The following is a 15,769-nucleotide window of genomic DNA, read 5'->3' as shown; positions in this document are numbered from 1 at the left end:
GCTTTGCGTTTGTAGCTGGAGGTCTTTGCACTTACGGTTACGTTACAGGGCTGTGACAATGGAACGTAGCTCTGCACCCACAGCCCTTGTGTGGGATACCTGCTAGTCACCTACAAAATCCTTAAGGACTTGTAAAACTGTGTTCTTTTTTGCAGCTTTACTTTAGTTCCTCATAACACCTAGTTAGCACTGCTGAAGATTTTGTGTCTTCATCTATCCCCAACTCTTTTTTTTGTTGTTTTTTAATGTTTTAGGGAAACTTAACACATAACAATGTCTGTTTATCATCTGTCTTTGTAAGTGAGGATGGGCACTGGAAACTGGGAGGAATGGAAACAGTCTGCAACTTTCATGAAGCCACTCCAGAGGTAAGAGTCAAGTAAATCATGCCCCTCTGATGCCTGGGCTTCTGGACTGCTGAAGCTGGCTTTCTGTTGATGTGAAGGCCCAAGTTCTAAATCCTTCCAGTTATCTCAATTTACTATTAAATGTGTTAAATGTGTTGGCTCACTTCCAGCTCTGACCTGAATCTTTCCTCCAAGGATGCCATTACTATAAACAACGTCTGCATAAGTATAAGGACTCATTCCCCATTAGCTAAAAAGCAACTAGCTTTCTAAAGGAGGCAGAGCTGGCTAGAGGGTAGGTTAAGATTAGGGAGAGGAAGACATCTTTGCTCCTCTGGAGTGACTTAAACTAAACTGCTTTACTGGGAAGCAGGAAGATCCAGGTTGAAATGAATCAAAAATAATTTAAATGACTCTAGCTTTTGCTGCTGGCATCTTTGTTGCTTGTTACTGATCTTGGCAGAAAGATTCCTAGTTTGACATCTGCTGCATGCTCTGCATAGTCATTGCTGCAGCCTGGCACTCTGTAATAAATGTATATTGTCCTTTCTCCCAGAGAATCCACAAATCCTTCACAAGCTCTGCTTAGTGTCCCTGGCAAGTATCACCTTTCAGAAGGGATCAGGCAGGCACACAAACGGTGTGTGTGGTGGTGCACAACAATGCAAAGAGCGTGGCAGTAAAATCTGACTGCTACAAGTCACAAAATCCTTTTCCTGTGCAGGTGGATCATGTGGGGACTCTAGGACTGAAGACCTGAAGACCTAAAGGGATGAGTTGGCTGTGATGCCTTGAAGTTGCTTTATGTCAGCTTGGCATTTCACACCCAATGCTTATGCGACTGTGCTTCCCCTCTGGGCAGAGCAAAGCGCAGCCTGCCCTGGATGCGAGCTGGAGGGGCAGGGACAAACCTGCAGCTCCGTGCGCAGCCCTGGCTGCGGGGAGGAGGCTGCTGTGCTGTAAGGAGAGGTCACTCCTACAGCTTGGGCTAGAAAAGGGATCGAGGCAGCTAATGTCTCCCCCTCCTCTTTTCAGTTCCTCTGTCATGTGAAGTCTGTGCGAGACCAGTCGTGCATCCCTTGTGAAGAGATAGTGAGTAATATTGCTGCCTTACAGATTGCTGAAGGAACTTGTTGCTGGCAACAAATAAATGCACTGTGTTCAGAAAATGATTTTGACTCGCATGTTTTACCTCTTTATGCTTGAATGGGAGGAAGTGGCCATTGGATAATATCTGAGGTTTACTTTTTTCTTTTTTTCCTTCCCCTGTCCCTAATCTGGGTATGGTATTGGGCACAGGGAAGTGAAATCCTGATTAAGTAGTGATGGAAGAGCAAGTTTATGTAATTATTTCAAACATTTTGTGTTGCAGCTTTAATTCTTCTAAGAGTGGTTGCTGAGGTTGCTAAGACCACTGTGGTAACACAATTACGTAGCCCTCATGTAGAACAGCCTTTTTTTTATTTTTACTTGTTAGTCACCTTATATCTATTAAACGATCTGTGAGCTATGTATTCTAAAGGAGTGAGATCTCTCTCTGATTAACACCTGTTTCCACAGAAATGTTGAAAGCTGTTGACTTGTAATTGCCCTGTGCATTCATGGGGGAATTGTTACGTTGTGATGTGGTTGTTTCTTTGGGCTATAAATTCCCTGGTGGAGGGTGTTTCAGCATAATATTCTACTTGTAGGGTACTTGGTAAGCTTTGGAGCTATAAAAAGAATCGAAGAGTGTGCATGGGAGGGTGGACAGGCGTTCATAGGAACTACCAAGTATTTTATAAACTCCTGCTTTGCTGACGATTATTTCTTTAAGTCTGCAGATTTCAAAATTCTGCCCAACAGCCATGGGTATGCACGAGATGCCTACGCGTTTGGAATGATGGTTGAAAATCTCCTGACTGTCCTAAATGATCAGGGTGAGGAATGAAAATGAAATGTATTTGTTTTTCTGCCAACAATCCTGCATAGCTTATTTCTTGCATGCATAAACTGAGGTATTTGCCTTTCATTGCAGCTGTGTTTTCTGACAGATGTGTTACAGGGATAGTGGGCGCTGATGTTCTTCATGTTTGCTAGGAATTTCCAAAATGAGAAATACTTCTGTACAAGTTCCTCCTGTTTTATGCTTCACCTTCTTAGACAGAAGTCTCTTTGGAGGAGAATGTTGGTTTCTTGTTTACAGAGATCAGTGTGGCTCCTATTCTAGCAGTTGCAGTCCCTGGTGAGGCAATGTCCTGTTTGAATAGGAGCTGGCTGTGGTGCTGTGGGTCAGGGTTGTCCAGGAGCTGGAGTGTCAGGATGGTGGTAGGCAGAGCTTATGTCTGTTCCAGAATCTTGCCTCCTTCTGCCTACGCATGGTAAACTGCATAATTTTTCTTTTTGGGGTTTTTTTTTTTTTGGTCACCCACAAAACTTAGTATCTTGGACCCCCTTTTTCTGAAAGGACTTGAGATGGTTGGTGACAAGTGATGCACGTGCAAGTGACCCTTGAGAGAACTTCTTCCTTTCTTCTCCTAAACTGAGTGTAGCAGCAGCTTCCTGGATGTGGAGGCAGGAATGAGTTTTTATCTTGCAACAGGAGATGAGAACTGGATAACTCAGGTTAAAATAGACTTAAGTTTATCCTATGTTCCCCTCTTCCTGCTTTCGAGCATGGTCACATGCGCTCTCCTAGGCCTGGCTGGAGGTCACCAGCCCGCACAGTATGAGCGCTCCCAAATCCATCCGCAGCTTGGTCCTGCCCCCATCAGCCGCTTCATCAAAAGTTAGGGACACAGATGCACAGCGCGTAGATGTTCTGTATCACAGCTGAGTTGGGGCTGCTGCCCCAGAGAGAGGCAGAAAGGAAAACACAAAGGAAAGCAGAGAGGGAAAAGAAAACTGCTTGGTAGGTAGTAACACTCCAGTCAAGACAAGTCTGTCTTCATTAGAAGACTGACAGACCTTTATAGTCTGCATTTGCTTGTTCACTGTTAAACTTTTTGGTGCCCCAGTAGCTCAGCAGCTTAGGGAGGAAAATGAGAATGCTGTTCCCCCTTCCTTTGGGGTGGAACAGTAGAGATGTGAGCGGTTGAATAGTTTGCTGTCAACTAGAGCTTCTAAAAAGAAGTTTTCAGGAGGAGGGGAGGATCCCTGACCATAGTACGTTCAGTGCTGAGAAAGAAATCTAACTGTAGGTGCTCTGGCTTTCAGTTTCAGCAGATATTCTCTCCAGCTTTCAGCAAACATTGCACCGTACACTGCTGAATCCAGATCCAAAGTGTCGTCCACCACTGTCAAGCTTACTGTCTCATGAGTTCTTCAGGTAAGAAAAGGAATATCCTGCCTGTCTGAGTATGTCTTCAGATTGCTTATTTCTGCGTTGTCAACGTATAATCAACGTTCCCAATGAGGTCTTGAGCTAGCAATGGTGAAAAAGTGTGTCCTTCTGTCACATGCAGCCGGTGAGACCTCCTCAAGCTCATGGGAGGTGGTGGGGAATGCCCTAGAAAACAAAGTCATTAGAGGTGGCACTTAGAGTAAAGCAGGTTCTGAGACAACCTGCATAGACCGGTGTCTGCTGTCACTTAACTGTTTCTCCTGATGGCGGTGTTAGAGTAGGGTGGGCACTTCCTTCTGCTTATTGCCCCTGGATAATGGTCAGAGATAGCTAGTGCAGCCTTGTCCTCATGTCCCTGTGAATCGTGGACTTCCAAAGTCTCAGCTGTACTTTGGCACTGTCAACATACAGCTGGTGCATAAGAGGTCAGACTGTCACATCGATGTTTTTGGTCCACCAGCATTTGACTTGTATCTCCCTTCCCGTTTTTGTCTGCCAAGTAACGGGGATTTGTGAGTACTTAGTTGTGGATGGTTTAAGCAGCATCAAGGACTGATCATGCTTGACTGCCTACGTTTTTATCCTTAGGAATGACTTTCTGGAAGTTGTGAACTTTCTGAAGACCTTAACACTAAAGTCTGAGGAGGAAAAAACTGAATTTTTCAAGTAAGTAAAAGAATTACTTGAGTCAAAGCTTTTCATTTCAGAAACGCTTCTGCCAAATGGGATCTTGGGGAGTGGCCTGAAAGGTACTTCCTCAGGTGCATGATTTTGATCACTCTGACAGACCACTGTTTGCTCTGTAATGTACAGTTTGGGTACTCCAAGCCAAACTAGTGCTTGTATCAGAGGAAACTCTTCCTTCCCCCCTTTTCTAATTTCTTGCTGGGAACGGTTTGGTGTTTGGGAGAAGCAGTGCCTGCTGGGCTCTCTGTTATTCTGATAACAGCCTCTGGAATGATGCTGTGGACAGCTGTATGAACAGCAATATTTGTCTGCTACAGACCAATTGATATTGCTGGAGAATCGGGCAGAAACTGGACTGCAGTAAAATGCAGTCACTTGAAGCTTGCTTTTCTGAATCCTGTCTGCTTTCTAGCAGTTTGGTTGAACTCAGGCAGGGCCAAGAACAGAAACTTTCCCAAGGGTAACTGGGATGTAAAAAGAAAACAATTTTTCTATTGTTTGTAACCTCTTTCCATTGTGTTCTAAATGAGCTAATGCACTCTGTGGGGAATAATGTTGATGTTATTAGCAGGAGGAGTTTAATTATTCCAGCTTTCCTCCGTTCTTCTCAGCTGCACTGTCTCATCTCTCATGGCACTGTGGCTAAGCAGGAATCATTTGAAAAAGTCCATTCGTATGTTGTAGTGTTGTGCTAATGCTGTGACTGAGGGTGGTAAAACAAGCTTGTGCGCTGCAACGCTGATGAACTAAGTTGAGCTCTTCCCTCAGCTCTGGTGAGCAATTACTGACTTCCAGCCTGTCCTCTGGTTACTTGATGGAGTTGTTCCAGGGCCCTGCCACTTTCTGGTCTCTTTGCCCAGCAGGTCTTGCTTGCTCTTCCACTTGCCACTGCTCTTCTCCAGCTCTGCCCAACCTCACCATGGCCCTTGGGTCCCAGATCACTGTTCTGCTTTCCCCACCTACATGCCAGGCTCTTTGTGGCTCTGCGTTTGTGCCACGTGCCTCCTGCCCCTTGCAGGCCAGCCCTAGAGTAAGGGAGGGGAAATTCCTTCTCCAAGGAAGCCTGGAGGAACACCGCAGTGTTGAGGTTTTCTGCGTCAGCCCCGCTGCTGAGAAGGCCTGGATGTTCCGTGTGGCTGGAGCATGGCAGGTGTGGTAGCGCAGAGCTGTGGGGGAGTGTTACCAACTACTTCCCGTCTTTGGGAAGCGGCTCTAGTCTGCTGAGCATGTGGGAGCTGTAAGACTTTCCCTGTGGCTTCTGTCCTGATCCAGCCTAAGCATGTTGTACTCCTTGCTGTTGCAGGGAAGTTCTTTACCCAAAGGCCATCTGCTTGCCCAGTTTCAAAGTGTACGCTCTAAAAGATCAGAAAACGTCTTTCAATGTGATTGGAAAAAAGAATCTTTTGCTACCCTCGTTCTTAAGAGTAGCCTCATCGTTTTAGATGAGGCTTCGCAAAGTGGAATCTAGCACCAGACAACACTTGAGGCTGAAAACTTCTGTTCTTTAGGCAGATCTTGTAAACTGCTATGGAGACAGTTTTCGACAGGAAATGTTGGGTGAATTAAAATTGTGGTCCAGCCTTGGGTGGGTAAAATAGTTGTCTGTAATGGAAGTCTAAGCTGTGGTACTGCTAGTAGTCAGCATCTGTGGGAAATCCTATTGCCATGGTCCCCAGGAACTTTTCTCTAAGAGAAGCTTCAGTGTAGTCATGGCGCATCTGAGCTAGAAAAAGGGAGAAGCTGAATTTTTCTTCCTTTGTGTATATAAAGGAGGCCTGGAGTTCTTGCAGAGCTATTTTCCTGCTTGTTTTGTACTTCTGTGGTCACCGTCAATTATAACACTAGTTTGATTTCACTAGTTTGAGACTTAGTTAGACTAAAGAAGAGGAGAAAGGCAATCTTTTGCAGGAGCATTCAGAATGGTTCTCAGCATCTCTGTAATAGCAGTGTCTACTGAGGGAGGGAACAAACACTTCATTTGAAGATACGGTAGAGTCGTTCCTTCCCGGCATGCTTTCTCACAGCATGTGCACTATAAGTCTCCTCCAAACCTAGAGAAATGCAGTTTCTGTTACTGATATTGAAAAAAATGAAAATTCTACAAAGCTGTTGCACAAAATCAAACTCTTGCAACTTAAACCCAACCCCTGCTTTGACAGCCACCTCAAATGCTTTTTGCATTAGATGAAAGTGGTTTCAAGTGGGATTTCCTTTTTGCAAGGGAAGCAGCCCGTTCACAGTGCGTGGTGAGTAAAATACCTTTTCTCAAGCAGCAGGAAAACCATTCTTGCTATGCACCAGGGTGTGGGGTGGGAGTGCAACTCTCTTTTGCAATTTTAATGCTTTAGCGCTTCATTTGAGCTGCCGGCTCTGAGCCAGGGAGGATGCCACAGCAGTGGCATTCATGTGCTGGCTGGCTGTAGGTGTGGTGGTGCTTCTGCATGTGCTCCTGACAGTCAGTGGTCCGGGTGTGGGATTTTACAGGGTGCGTCTCTCAGCGTTTCCTTATTGCCTCATGATTTGTCTTAGAAGCCTTGGTTAGGAGCAGAGCTTTGCCCTTTTAGGGCAGTATACGTGCAGAGTGAGAGACTGTGATGGACTTCATCTCTAGCAGACAAGGCAGACTCAAAAAGAAAGGAAAGTGGTATTTAAGGGAAACGGTTGTAAATGCATGAAGGGCTGCCTTGGTACTAATTGCTCTCTCTTGGACACAGATTCCTGCTGGACAGAGTGGCCTGCTTATCAGAGGAGCTGATAGCATCACGGCTGGTGCCTCTCTTGCTCAATCAGCTTGTGTTTGCTGAACCTGTAGCTGTCAAGAGTTTTCTTCCTCATCTGCTGGGTCCAAAGAAAGGTGAACTTGAAATACTTTCTCTGCAAAATTTTCACTGACAAGTTTGGAGTGAATTCAGAGTGGTTGTTCCATTGAACGAAGGGATTAGTGGTGTTTCAGCAGAACCAATACTGTAGTACACAGAATTGGTCATTCCACGTTTGGGGAAATATGGGCTTCTCCATTTGCAGGAGGCTTTCTACTGATGCTGGGAAGAGAATTAGAAATTGCCTGTTCTCTTGTTTTGGGAGTGTCCCCCCACCAAACACACCGCAGGCTTTCTCCGTTGTACACTGCATATCCATCTTCTCCCTCTTCCTCTAACCCTCCTTGCCCTTTTTTCTTCTGCCACTGAGCTGGTGCGTGGCAATCTTTCTCCTGTAAGGGTGTTCAGTCTCTTCCTTCCTCTTTAAGGGTTGTGCGTGGCATGTCTCACTGGATCCGCAACTATCTTCTGTCCCTGTGGTTTGCCTCCGCTCCCTTACAGTTTCTCCAGAATAACTAGTGCTGTTTCAGCCAAGCAATATCTGGCTTGCGATTGTTTGACCTTAAGTGTTCAGAGCCATTGCTGTTGAGCATTCCTGCCTTGCCTCTCCTCCCTCCCTCCCTTCCACCTCCTCTGACATCCCAAGGAAGCTGGGTTGGCAGCTGACTGTGCAGGGAGCCAGGACAAAGAATCAGACCTGGCAGTTGGGTGACAGCGTAGATCTCAGCTGTGGCAGGCCCCCATTAAGTAGCTTTCGGGTGAGCTGTCTCTGGTTCATGAAGCAGCCTTTTCCTACTTTTCATGTCTTTTCCCTAGAGCAAATTGGAGAAAGCCAAACCAACTGCCTCCTGTCACCAGCCTTGTTCCAGACTCACGTGATCCCTGTGCTGCTGAAACTATTTGAGGTTCATGAAGAGCATGTTCGAATGGTGTTGCTGTCTCACATTCATGCCTATGCAGAACTGTTCTCTCGGGAAGAATTGAAAAACATCATATTGCCACAGGTTAAGGACAGCAAAACCATAAGGGTTTTCTACTGCTAGGATCAGTTCTGGTGCAGTTGAAAGCTAAGATCTTGTAGTTTGGGCAACGCCCTGTGGGCAACCTCTGTGTGAGCTTTCTCCCAGCTGCCCCCTTCAGCAAAAGCATCCTTTATAGATTCCAATTTTAGCAGCCCCCACTGCCAACCTCACTTGTGCTGCTCAATTCATATGTGGAGTATTCCCATCCTTAAACCCAGCAGTCAGGACTGTTGTTTCTGGTCTGGGGGATACCCTTTTCTTCCTGTCCCACCCTCCCTTGCCAGCTGAGCTAGTGTTGCCCAACGCTGGTGTGCAGCACCCCTTTCTATGCCAGTCCTAAGCTTTACACCCCTTCCTGCAGCACTGAGGCCCTCTGTTACACCTCACCTGGGCTGACACCTGGCAGCCTCATAACAAGAGTGTTTCTGTTTCACACTGTTCCACAACTCGAGTGGCTCTTGACCAGAGAGGATGGATCAATCTAAGCTGAGGGTGCCTTTGTCAAGAGGGCTCAGTGTTCACTAGGTGTTGGGATCGGCCATCCTCTTTTTATTTGTAACAAAGAGCGGAAGGCTGTTTTTTTTTTGCTGCAGAATCATGTCCAGTTTCTGCTTACTAAGAGTTGCGGGGAGATCTTAGAACTCAAATGTGCTACGAATGTAACATGTAACGGGAGAAGAGCAAAAAAGCAGAATTTTCTGTTCTTAGTAACATTCTCATGTTCTTCATGTAGGTATTGCTGGGCCTTCGAGATACCAGTGACTCTATTGTTGCAATAACACTGCACAGCTTAGCAGTTCTCGTCTCCCTGCTTGGACCTGAAGTAGTTATAGGTGGTGAAAGAACTAAGATTTTCAAAAGCTCTGCACCAAGTTTCATGAAAACTGCTGATCTCTCTCCAGAAGGTAAACGATGTACTTAGTCCTTGGGATTCCCATCATACTGTTTCTGCTTGTCCTGCCCGTTCTGTCCAAGCAACGTGGGCAGAATTTCTTGGGTCATTAACCTCTAGTGTTGACAGGTTTAACTGAAAAGCTAATTTGCAGATAAGCTTTAATTCTAAATTAGGTGCTAACTGTTTTCAGATACAAAACTAGCATCATAAAACAGTTATAGAAAAGTACCTTAAATGCAGGAAATATAGGAAAGAACACTTATACCTTTTTTTCCATTTAAAAATCTCTGTAAGCAAGAGATACTTAGCGCGTGTTTGTCTTTGTGGAAAAACTATAGTGCTCTTTATGCACTTACTTACTGATAGTGGTTTAATAGTCCCTCTGTCCTTCATGTTTTTAAAATGAGTAAATCTCATCTTCTTCCCCCTAATTTCTGTTCATAGATTGGAAAAGGAATACGAACTTCCCTATTTTCTCAGCTCTCAGGAGGCTTTTCAGCTAATCCAAATGAAGAAAGCAGTCTCTCTGCATCTGCTAGCTAACTTGGAGCCGAGCGTACTAAGGCAAAGCTTTTCTGGATATTGAAATTAAAAATGCTAACAATGGGAGGGAAAAATCAGCTTTTGTTCTACTTTAGACTTTAAGAATAGATACCAAATGAAATGCATGACAGAGAACAACTTAAGTATAAATGTTTTGTCCTGATTCTGTATGTACTGACAAATACCACCCTCCATTAAAATCTGTGGATGGTTCATTGCACTATTTTCCTTTACATTATTTTAATAGACTATACTAAAGGAAGACCTTCAGATTTCGTGCTGGAAACTGGTTTATTTTTCAAAAGAATAATGTTAGCTCTGATTTAAATATTGAGGAAAAAGGAAAAAAAGCTTTGTCCTGAACTGTGAGTAGCAACCTGCAAAAACAGCACTAAAGGCTGAACAAGTGAGGCTCAACACGATGTTTGTTTAAGCCCCTGAAAGTATGTACCTTTTAACAAGGGTGCTTTGGGCTGGGGTGGGGGTTCTGTTTATTTATTGCAGTCCTTTTCAGCGCTGCAGTTCACGTTTTTCTGGCTATGCTGAAAACCCCTAGCACAGGCAGGCCCAGTTGGCTTACAACAAAGGCAAACCACATGGACGTAAATACACTTGACAGAGCACTGCGCTAAGCCATCCTATGTAAAGCTCTGTTCCTTTCTAATTCTGACTAGGCTACAGCAGTGGTAATGGGGTCTTACACAGCCTCGGCCAGTGTCGGCAAATCATTGCCATCACTGACAGCGTGCACCTCCCAGCAGTGAACTGCAGCTAGGTGTTTGCCAAGTCCATCACCACTGGCCTAGAAAAACAAATCTGCCTGGTGCAGATGCAGAGTATGAGCCTTTATTGCCCACTGTGGGCACCTCAGGGTATGATACAAGCAAGGCTTTTAATACAGCCTTCAGGTAGCACGTTAACCTCTTGTTCCTATGAGCTGCTTTGCTCATGTTCAAGCATAAAAGGAGGTTTGTGTAACAGCATGGGTTTGCTTATGCTTTGCGTTCTTGTGACTATCAGCTCTATGCTTCTGCATGAGAGGCGCATAATAGGGGATTTGTGATCCATGCAGTATAGAAGTTGGTATTTTGGATCCAGCCAGGTGACAGACTTTTTTTTTTTTAGCATCTGTTCAGATCATAAGAAGTTTGTCTGTTGTGTATTTCTTGAAAGACTGTATCAACAGAAACTGACCCTTAATTCACAGTCGCTTAAACTTTGTACTGGCAAGAGCTGCAGACTGTAGGAAGAGAGGAGCATTGTTTCATACATAGATCAAGAGGTGCAGCTGTTGCATTGCAATTCCTATCTTTATTCACTGTTGCTTGCCTCTCTTTTAGGTAAGAGTGTTCCAATGCTGTGGGCAGTTTCAACTAAAAGTGACAACAGACCTTATGGAGTTGTGTCCTTTGTTTCGTTTTGTTCTTGCAGACTCCCCCACTCATGTTGTAAGCAATCGGAGAAATCCAGCTTCTCGGCCCTTGAAGAATACTTCTAGTTTGTTCCCCATCTCTGGAAATGTACCTGTCAAGAAACATTCCGTGCAACAAGACAATCCACTGTCTTTAAAGACAGGTAAAACTTTGCCTTAGCGGTTTTCTTTTTAGAACTGAAGTGTCACAGAAATGAAAAACTGCTTGACATACTGTTGATCTTCCTCATGTGCTGATCCAAAAGGGATTCAGTGAAGCAGGAAAGGTAAAAGTGAAGGAACAAGACTGTGACCCTTGGTTTCCTAGGGAATAGTTATTTGGGACTCTGGTACACACCCATATTGCTGGCTGTCTTGAGTCTTCCATGTTCCCTTACCACAGGTTCTCAGCTGTGGTCTTTCACCTGTCCCACAGCTTGGTGGACATGCTACTGCAGGCTGTTGCCTCTCTCGTTAGTGATGGGCTGGCTGCTTCTCTGACCTCAAAAGCCCTATTTTCAGGGCCTTTTCTGAGTCATCTAACCTAATGCTTATCAGTAGTTAGTTTTTATTACCCAGGTGTTCTGATGTTAATAACCTTCCTTCACAAGCAGGAAGATGGCTGTACTGTCTAATATGAGAATAGCTTAGCATTGAAGCGTATCTCCAGTGAACATCACTTTTTGAACTGGCTGTCCACATGAGGTGCTACCTGCAATGTCAAGCATTTCAGAGTTGTAGGCACAACTGTCTCCATGCTTGCCCTCCTGAAATGAGTATGTAATACCCTTGTCTTCCATAGGTCAGCAAGACACTCAGCTCCCCCTGAATGGAGTTCCTGGAAGCATTAACACACTAGGGAACAGCAGGAGCTCTTTGACTGCCTCTGAAAAGCCAGCAGAGGAGTGGCCAGACTGGAGCGAGTCAGAGGAGACAGACACGGAGAAAACTGTGAACATCCAAATTCAGCCCCGAGAGTCAGAGGGCAGAACAGGACCTTACTTCACTGAGCATGATGTTGATGAGAAGCCGTGGGATGACTTTGAACCTAGCAGCCCTAGTCCTGAGCTGTCCTCAGGAACCTGCCTCACTGTGACACAAGCTGATGCAGTTCAAATGCAGAGGCCTCTGCCAGGGATCCATCCACTGAGCAAAGAATTTAAAAGCCTCAAACTGAGTTCTCCCCCAAAGTCCTGCCCTGGGAGTAGCTGGAGCAATGACAAGTGGGACCACCAGGAACAACTGGGAGAAACTTTTCAGGAAAGGTCAAAGTCTTCATCAGAGTCTGGCCTAGGAGAAGAGTTCACTATCCAAGTGAGGCGAAAACCAGTGCAAGACCCTGAGCTGGACTGGTTTGCTGACATGATCCCAGACATTAAACCATCTTCAGCAATCTTGATTTTACCTGAAGTGAGGACAGACGCAGTTGTTCCCAGTCTCTCTGGTGCAGTATTCAGCAGAGAAGGTGCCTCCCAGAATATGCTGTTTTCATCCAAATTTGCAGCAATTGATGTTACTGAGGTAAGAATGTATGGGTAGCGGGGTTTAAGTGACTAGACCTTTGAGAGGATTCCTAAAGCATGTAGATGCTACAACATACTGCTCTGGCATTAGCGGGCTCCTTAATCAATAGTCGTTAACCTGAGGAAGTAAGAGCAACGCATGACTGTGCAGTTGAGTATTTACTTGTCAGTACAAGATACTGAGCTCTGAATGATGTGTTTTTAAGGCACCAGGTGATTTAGTGGGCTGTGTTGCAGCAGCAAGACAGCCATGTTAAGAAACACTGAGGGAGCAGATTTAACTTGTGCACTATACTGAAGGCATGAACTAAGGCGTTTTTACTTTATCCCAGATGCTAGAACCCAACATTACTTTAAGGAGAGTCTTGGTTTGTCCGATAGGGGAGGTAAAACAAAGCTGGCCCCAAGCACAAACAGAAGAGGGCTTTCAAGCGTAGAGGATGTTTTGGGCTCAGTGTTGCTCCCTGGGCTCTTCTAGAAAAACCTACTAGCACTGTAAGCAAAAGGAAAAGAAAATCAGAACCTGTGTCTTACTGAGAAAAGGAAGAAATAGCTGAGACATTTCTCCATTTCAGCAAGCCAGCAGGCGTTTAAAACTACCCTTTTGAGTGAGACGGTAAATCCTTCTAGCCCACCTAAGATGATACTCAAAGGGCTGCTTCCTTTTGCTAGGAGGAGAGCTAGCACTCCCATCACTGCTAGCTGAACACATAACTCCGTTAGGGAATAGGTGTTGTTTTCAAGCTCTTTTTGCTAACTCCCACTGTGGTTGGTCTCTTGAGGTTGAGAGGAGCCTTAGCTATGAACTGAAGCTGTTTGTTTACAAGGTTTGAAAAGTGCACAATTGTGTTTTTTTTTTTTTTTTTAAAGCAGCATTGTCTTGACATCAATCCCATTTTTCAGCTCGCTCACTGTAGTGCAACATGCTGGTGTAATCAAAGGGCAAGCTATGTTGGTGAGACAATTCTTCCTTTAGTTTAAACTAGTTTGTTTTAGGAAGGAAGGATAGCAAATTCCCTGTTACTTTGCTTTTTATGTTTAAGATCTTTCCTTTTAGTGTAAGAAGCTCTTTAAGCTAGGAAGCTGTAAACAGTGGTACCTCTTGCTTGGTCTTACTGAGGGGCTTTCAGCTGCCTCAGCTTTCTCTATGAGCGCTGCTTTTGAGAGCCCCAGGCACACCCCTGTGGGGCAAGGAGAGGCTGCCTTTCTCCTGGAGCATTCTGAACAGCCATCTTGCTCTGTCATTTGAAGCCACCCACGGCACTGCTCCAGCTGCTTTGGCCCTTGAATGCCTGACTTTATTTTTGGCTGTGTTAAGTACAGAAGTACAGTGCATGTGCCTTAATGTTGATAACTTCTACATGATTCTAGGCTGAAGCCACAGGCTGGGGTGAAGAAGAAGAGTTGAACTGGGAAGATGATACTAACTGGTAATGGGACTGAAAGAGACAAAAGCTTTATGGCGTGTTGGATTCTGTAAGAGAAGTCATTGCTTCTACAATATCATGGATAAGTACCTCAGCGCTGCTTTAGCTGGAAGGCAGGCACTTGCTGCGGCAGTCAGCAAGATCTCCCATAGGGCCTGATCCCTTCCTTGCAAAGGATGCTCTGTTCTAACCTGTGCCAAAAACTGCAGGGGTGAGGCCTGCACTCAAGCAATATGCCCAGCTGTGGTGCGTGCCACTGCTACTGGAAGGAGGAACAATCTGAATGGTGTGTTGGTGCTGATGTGCTGCTGGAGGATGAGTGGTGTAAGCTATTCTGTTCCAGAAATCATCGCTGCTCTGAAAAACTGATGACAATAAATGAAAGTTACATTCATTTACTTTGTTAATGTGCCATTTTTTTCAGAAAAGCAAAGCCATTAGAAATGGCTCCTTTTAACTTTTTATCTATAAGATGATTTTTAAGATGAATGTACGGTTTACTCAGCATATTTATATCTGTTTATACAGTTCTGTCAGGATGACACAGGAGGTGCTAGGAAACTTGCAGTGAAGGACTGTTGAACAGAAGCTGTTCAAGTACCACATTCATTCTGCTCTTAACTGTGATCAATAAAGATTATTTTTAAAAGATGACCTTACTGTGGAGTGGAATAGCAGCACAGGTATGTTCAGTGAACAGCATGGAGTCTTAAATTGTTATTTTTGAGTGTATTTTAAAATTAATATAAAAACACCTACAGCACTCTCACCTGTACACGACAGGAAGAAGTGTAACAGTAAATTCTACAACAAGTCCAAACATCTTAATCTCCAAGACAGTCTCATTAAATGTTTGCTATCATACAGTATCTTAGAAAAATAAACTATACATTGGCAATATACAAGGTGACAGCTCAGGTGCACAATAGAGTCCATTAAGTGTATTAATCCTTCCAGCTAGTTCCTGTGAAAGACTGTCCACCATCTTGCACATCAGTTCATTTTGGCACATTAACCACCACTTACTTAAAGTACAGTAGGGCATCACCCCGTGTTACAGTTTTTTCCTTCTCCAGCAATCATGGTACAAAGGTATCTCTTTCCTCCAACCAGAGAGCTGAGCTGTTTTAGCATCTTTAAAAGCTGCTGAACACCTTACCGTATACTGTTTCTCAAAGTGGCTATAGCTGTATGTAGAGCCTCCAGTTTCACTGCAAGCCAAGCAGGGGGTGACCCTTTCTGGAGCAGCAGCTTCACAGCCTCCACTGCCCCTTCCATTGTGCCTACTGCTGACTTATATTGCTCCTCAGAGGGTGGGTGACACGCTCTCTTTGCCAGAGGCTGCAGATTTAAACACAAGTAAGACGACATTTATAAGCCTCTACGTAAGTGATTAGTCCTCCTCCAACTACAAAAGAACCTTAGCTGGAGAAGAATTGTGAGATGCTCCCTTGCCTTGAGAGAGCTCTTCCCAGCTGGCAGGCAGTGCAGATCATTCAGGTTTAACATTAAGGGGCAGGAGGGCACGCAAGCTTTTTTCTTAGCACATGGAGGGCAGCAGGGCAGTCTTGAACCTCTCTAACTACTTCCCAGAACTGACGCATTCCTACAGAAGAGCTCAGATAGTTTAAAGTACACATACCTCTCCTGCTGACTCCAGTTCTCCAGTCTTTTTCAGAAAATGTGCGCTGTAGATGATCCTTTCTCGTTTCACGCGTTCTGTTCGTGCTTCTGTTGTCTCTTCTACCTGCCTCGTCTAGGGAGAAAGCCACA

General features: G+C 44.8%; 2 protein-coding genes across 10 annotated transcripts in view; one reads left to right on the top strand and one right to left on the bottom strand.

The window, feature by feature from the left end:
- SCYL3 (SCY1 like pseudokinase 3) overlaps positions 1–14,390 on the top strand; it is a 27,867-nt gene extending 13,477 nt beyond the window's left edge. For all 5 annotated transcript variants that reach the window (XM_068951881.1, XM_068951880.1, XM_068951879.1 and 2 more), the window contains 11 exons: positions 255–368; positions 1,383–1,439; positions 2,164–2,266; positions 3,543–3,654; positions 4,258–4,335; positions 7,071–7,210; positions 7,992–8,179; positions 8,931–9,102; positions 11,067–11,210; positions 11,849–12,567; positions 13,941–14,390. In XM_068951881.1, the coding sequence (XP_068807982.1) occupies positions 255–368; positions 1,383–1,439; positions 2,164–2,266; positions 3,543–3,654; positions 4,258–4,335; positions 7,071–7,210; positions 7,992–8,179; positions 8,931–9,102; positions 11,067–11,210; positions 11,849–12,567; positions 13,941–14,003 (1,890 nt within the window). In that variant the 3' untranslated portion in view covers positions 14,004–14,390. The remainder of the gene's footprint in view (positions 1–254; positions 369–1,382; positions 1,440–2,163; positions 2,267–3,542; positions 3,655–4,257; positions 4,336–7,070; positions 7,211–7,991; positions 8,180–8,930; positions 9,103–11,066; positions 11,211–11,848; positions 12,568–13,940) is intronic.
- Positions 12,562–15,769, bottom strand: part of FIRRM (FIGNL1 interacting regulator of recombination and mitosis) — a 23,153-nt gene continuing 19,945 nt past the window's right edge. For 3 of the 5 annotated variants that reach the window (XM_068951875.1, XM_068951876.1, XM_068951878.1), the window contains 3 exons: positions 15,639–15,752; positions 15,156–15,337; positions 12,562–12,687 (listed from right to left, as the gene is read on the bottom strand). In XM_068951875.1, coding sequence (XP_068807976.1) covers positions 12,669–12,687; positions 15,156–15,337; positions 15,639–15,752 — 315 coding nt within the window. In that variant the 3' untranslated portion in view covers positions 12,562–12,668. Of the gene's footprint in view, positions 12,688–14,710; positions 15,338–15,638; positions 15,753–15,769 lie in introns of those variants that run through there. The other 2 variants (XM_068951877.1, XM_009672780.2) reach the window with 1 other exon arrangement.

Source organism: Struthio camelus, chromosome 8, assembly GCF_040807025.1.
Source record: "Struthio camelus isolate bStrCam1 chromosome 8, bStrCam1.hap1, whole genome shotgun sequence".
Lineage (NCBI taxonomy): Eukaryota > Metazoa > Chordata > Aves > Struthioniformes > Struthionidae > Struthio > Struthio camelus.
This window is presented reverse-complemented; position numbering and strand designations above follow the sequence as displayed.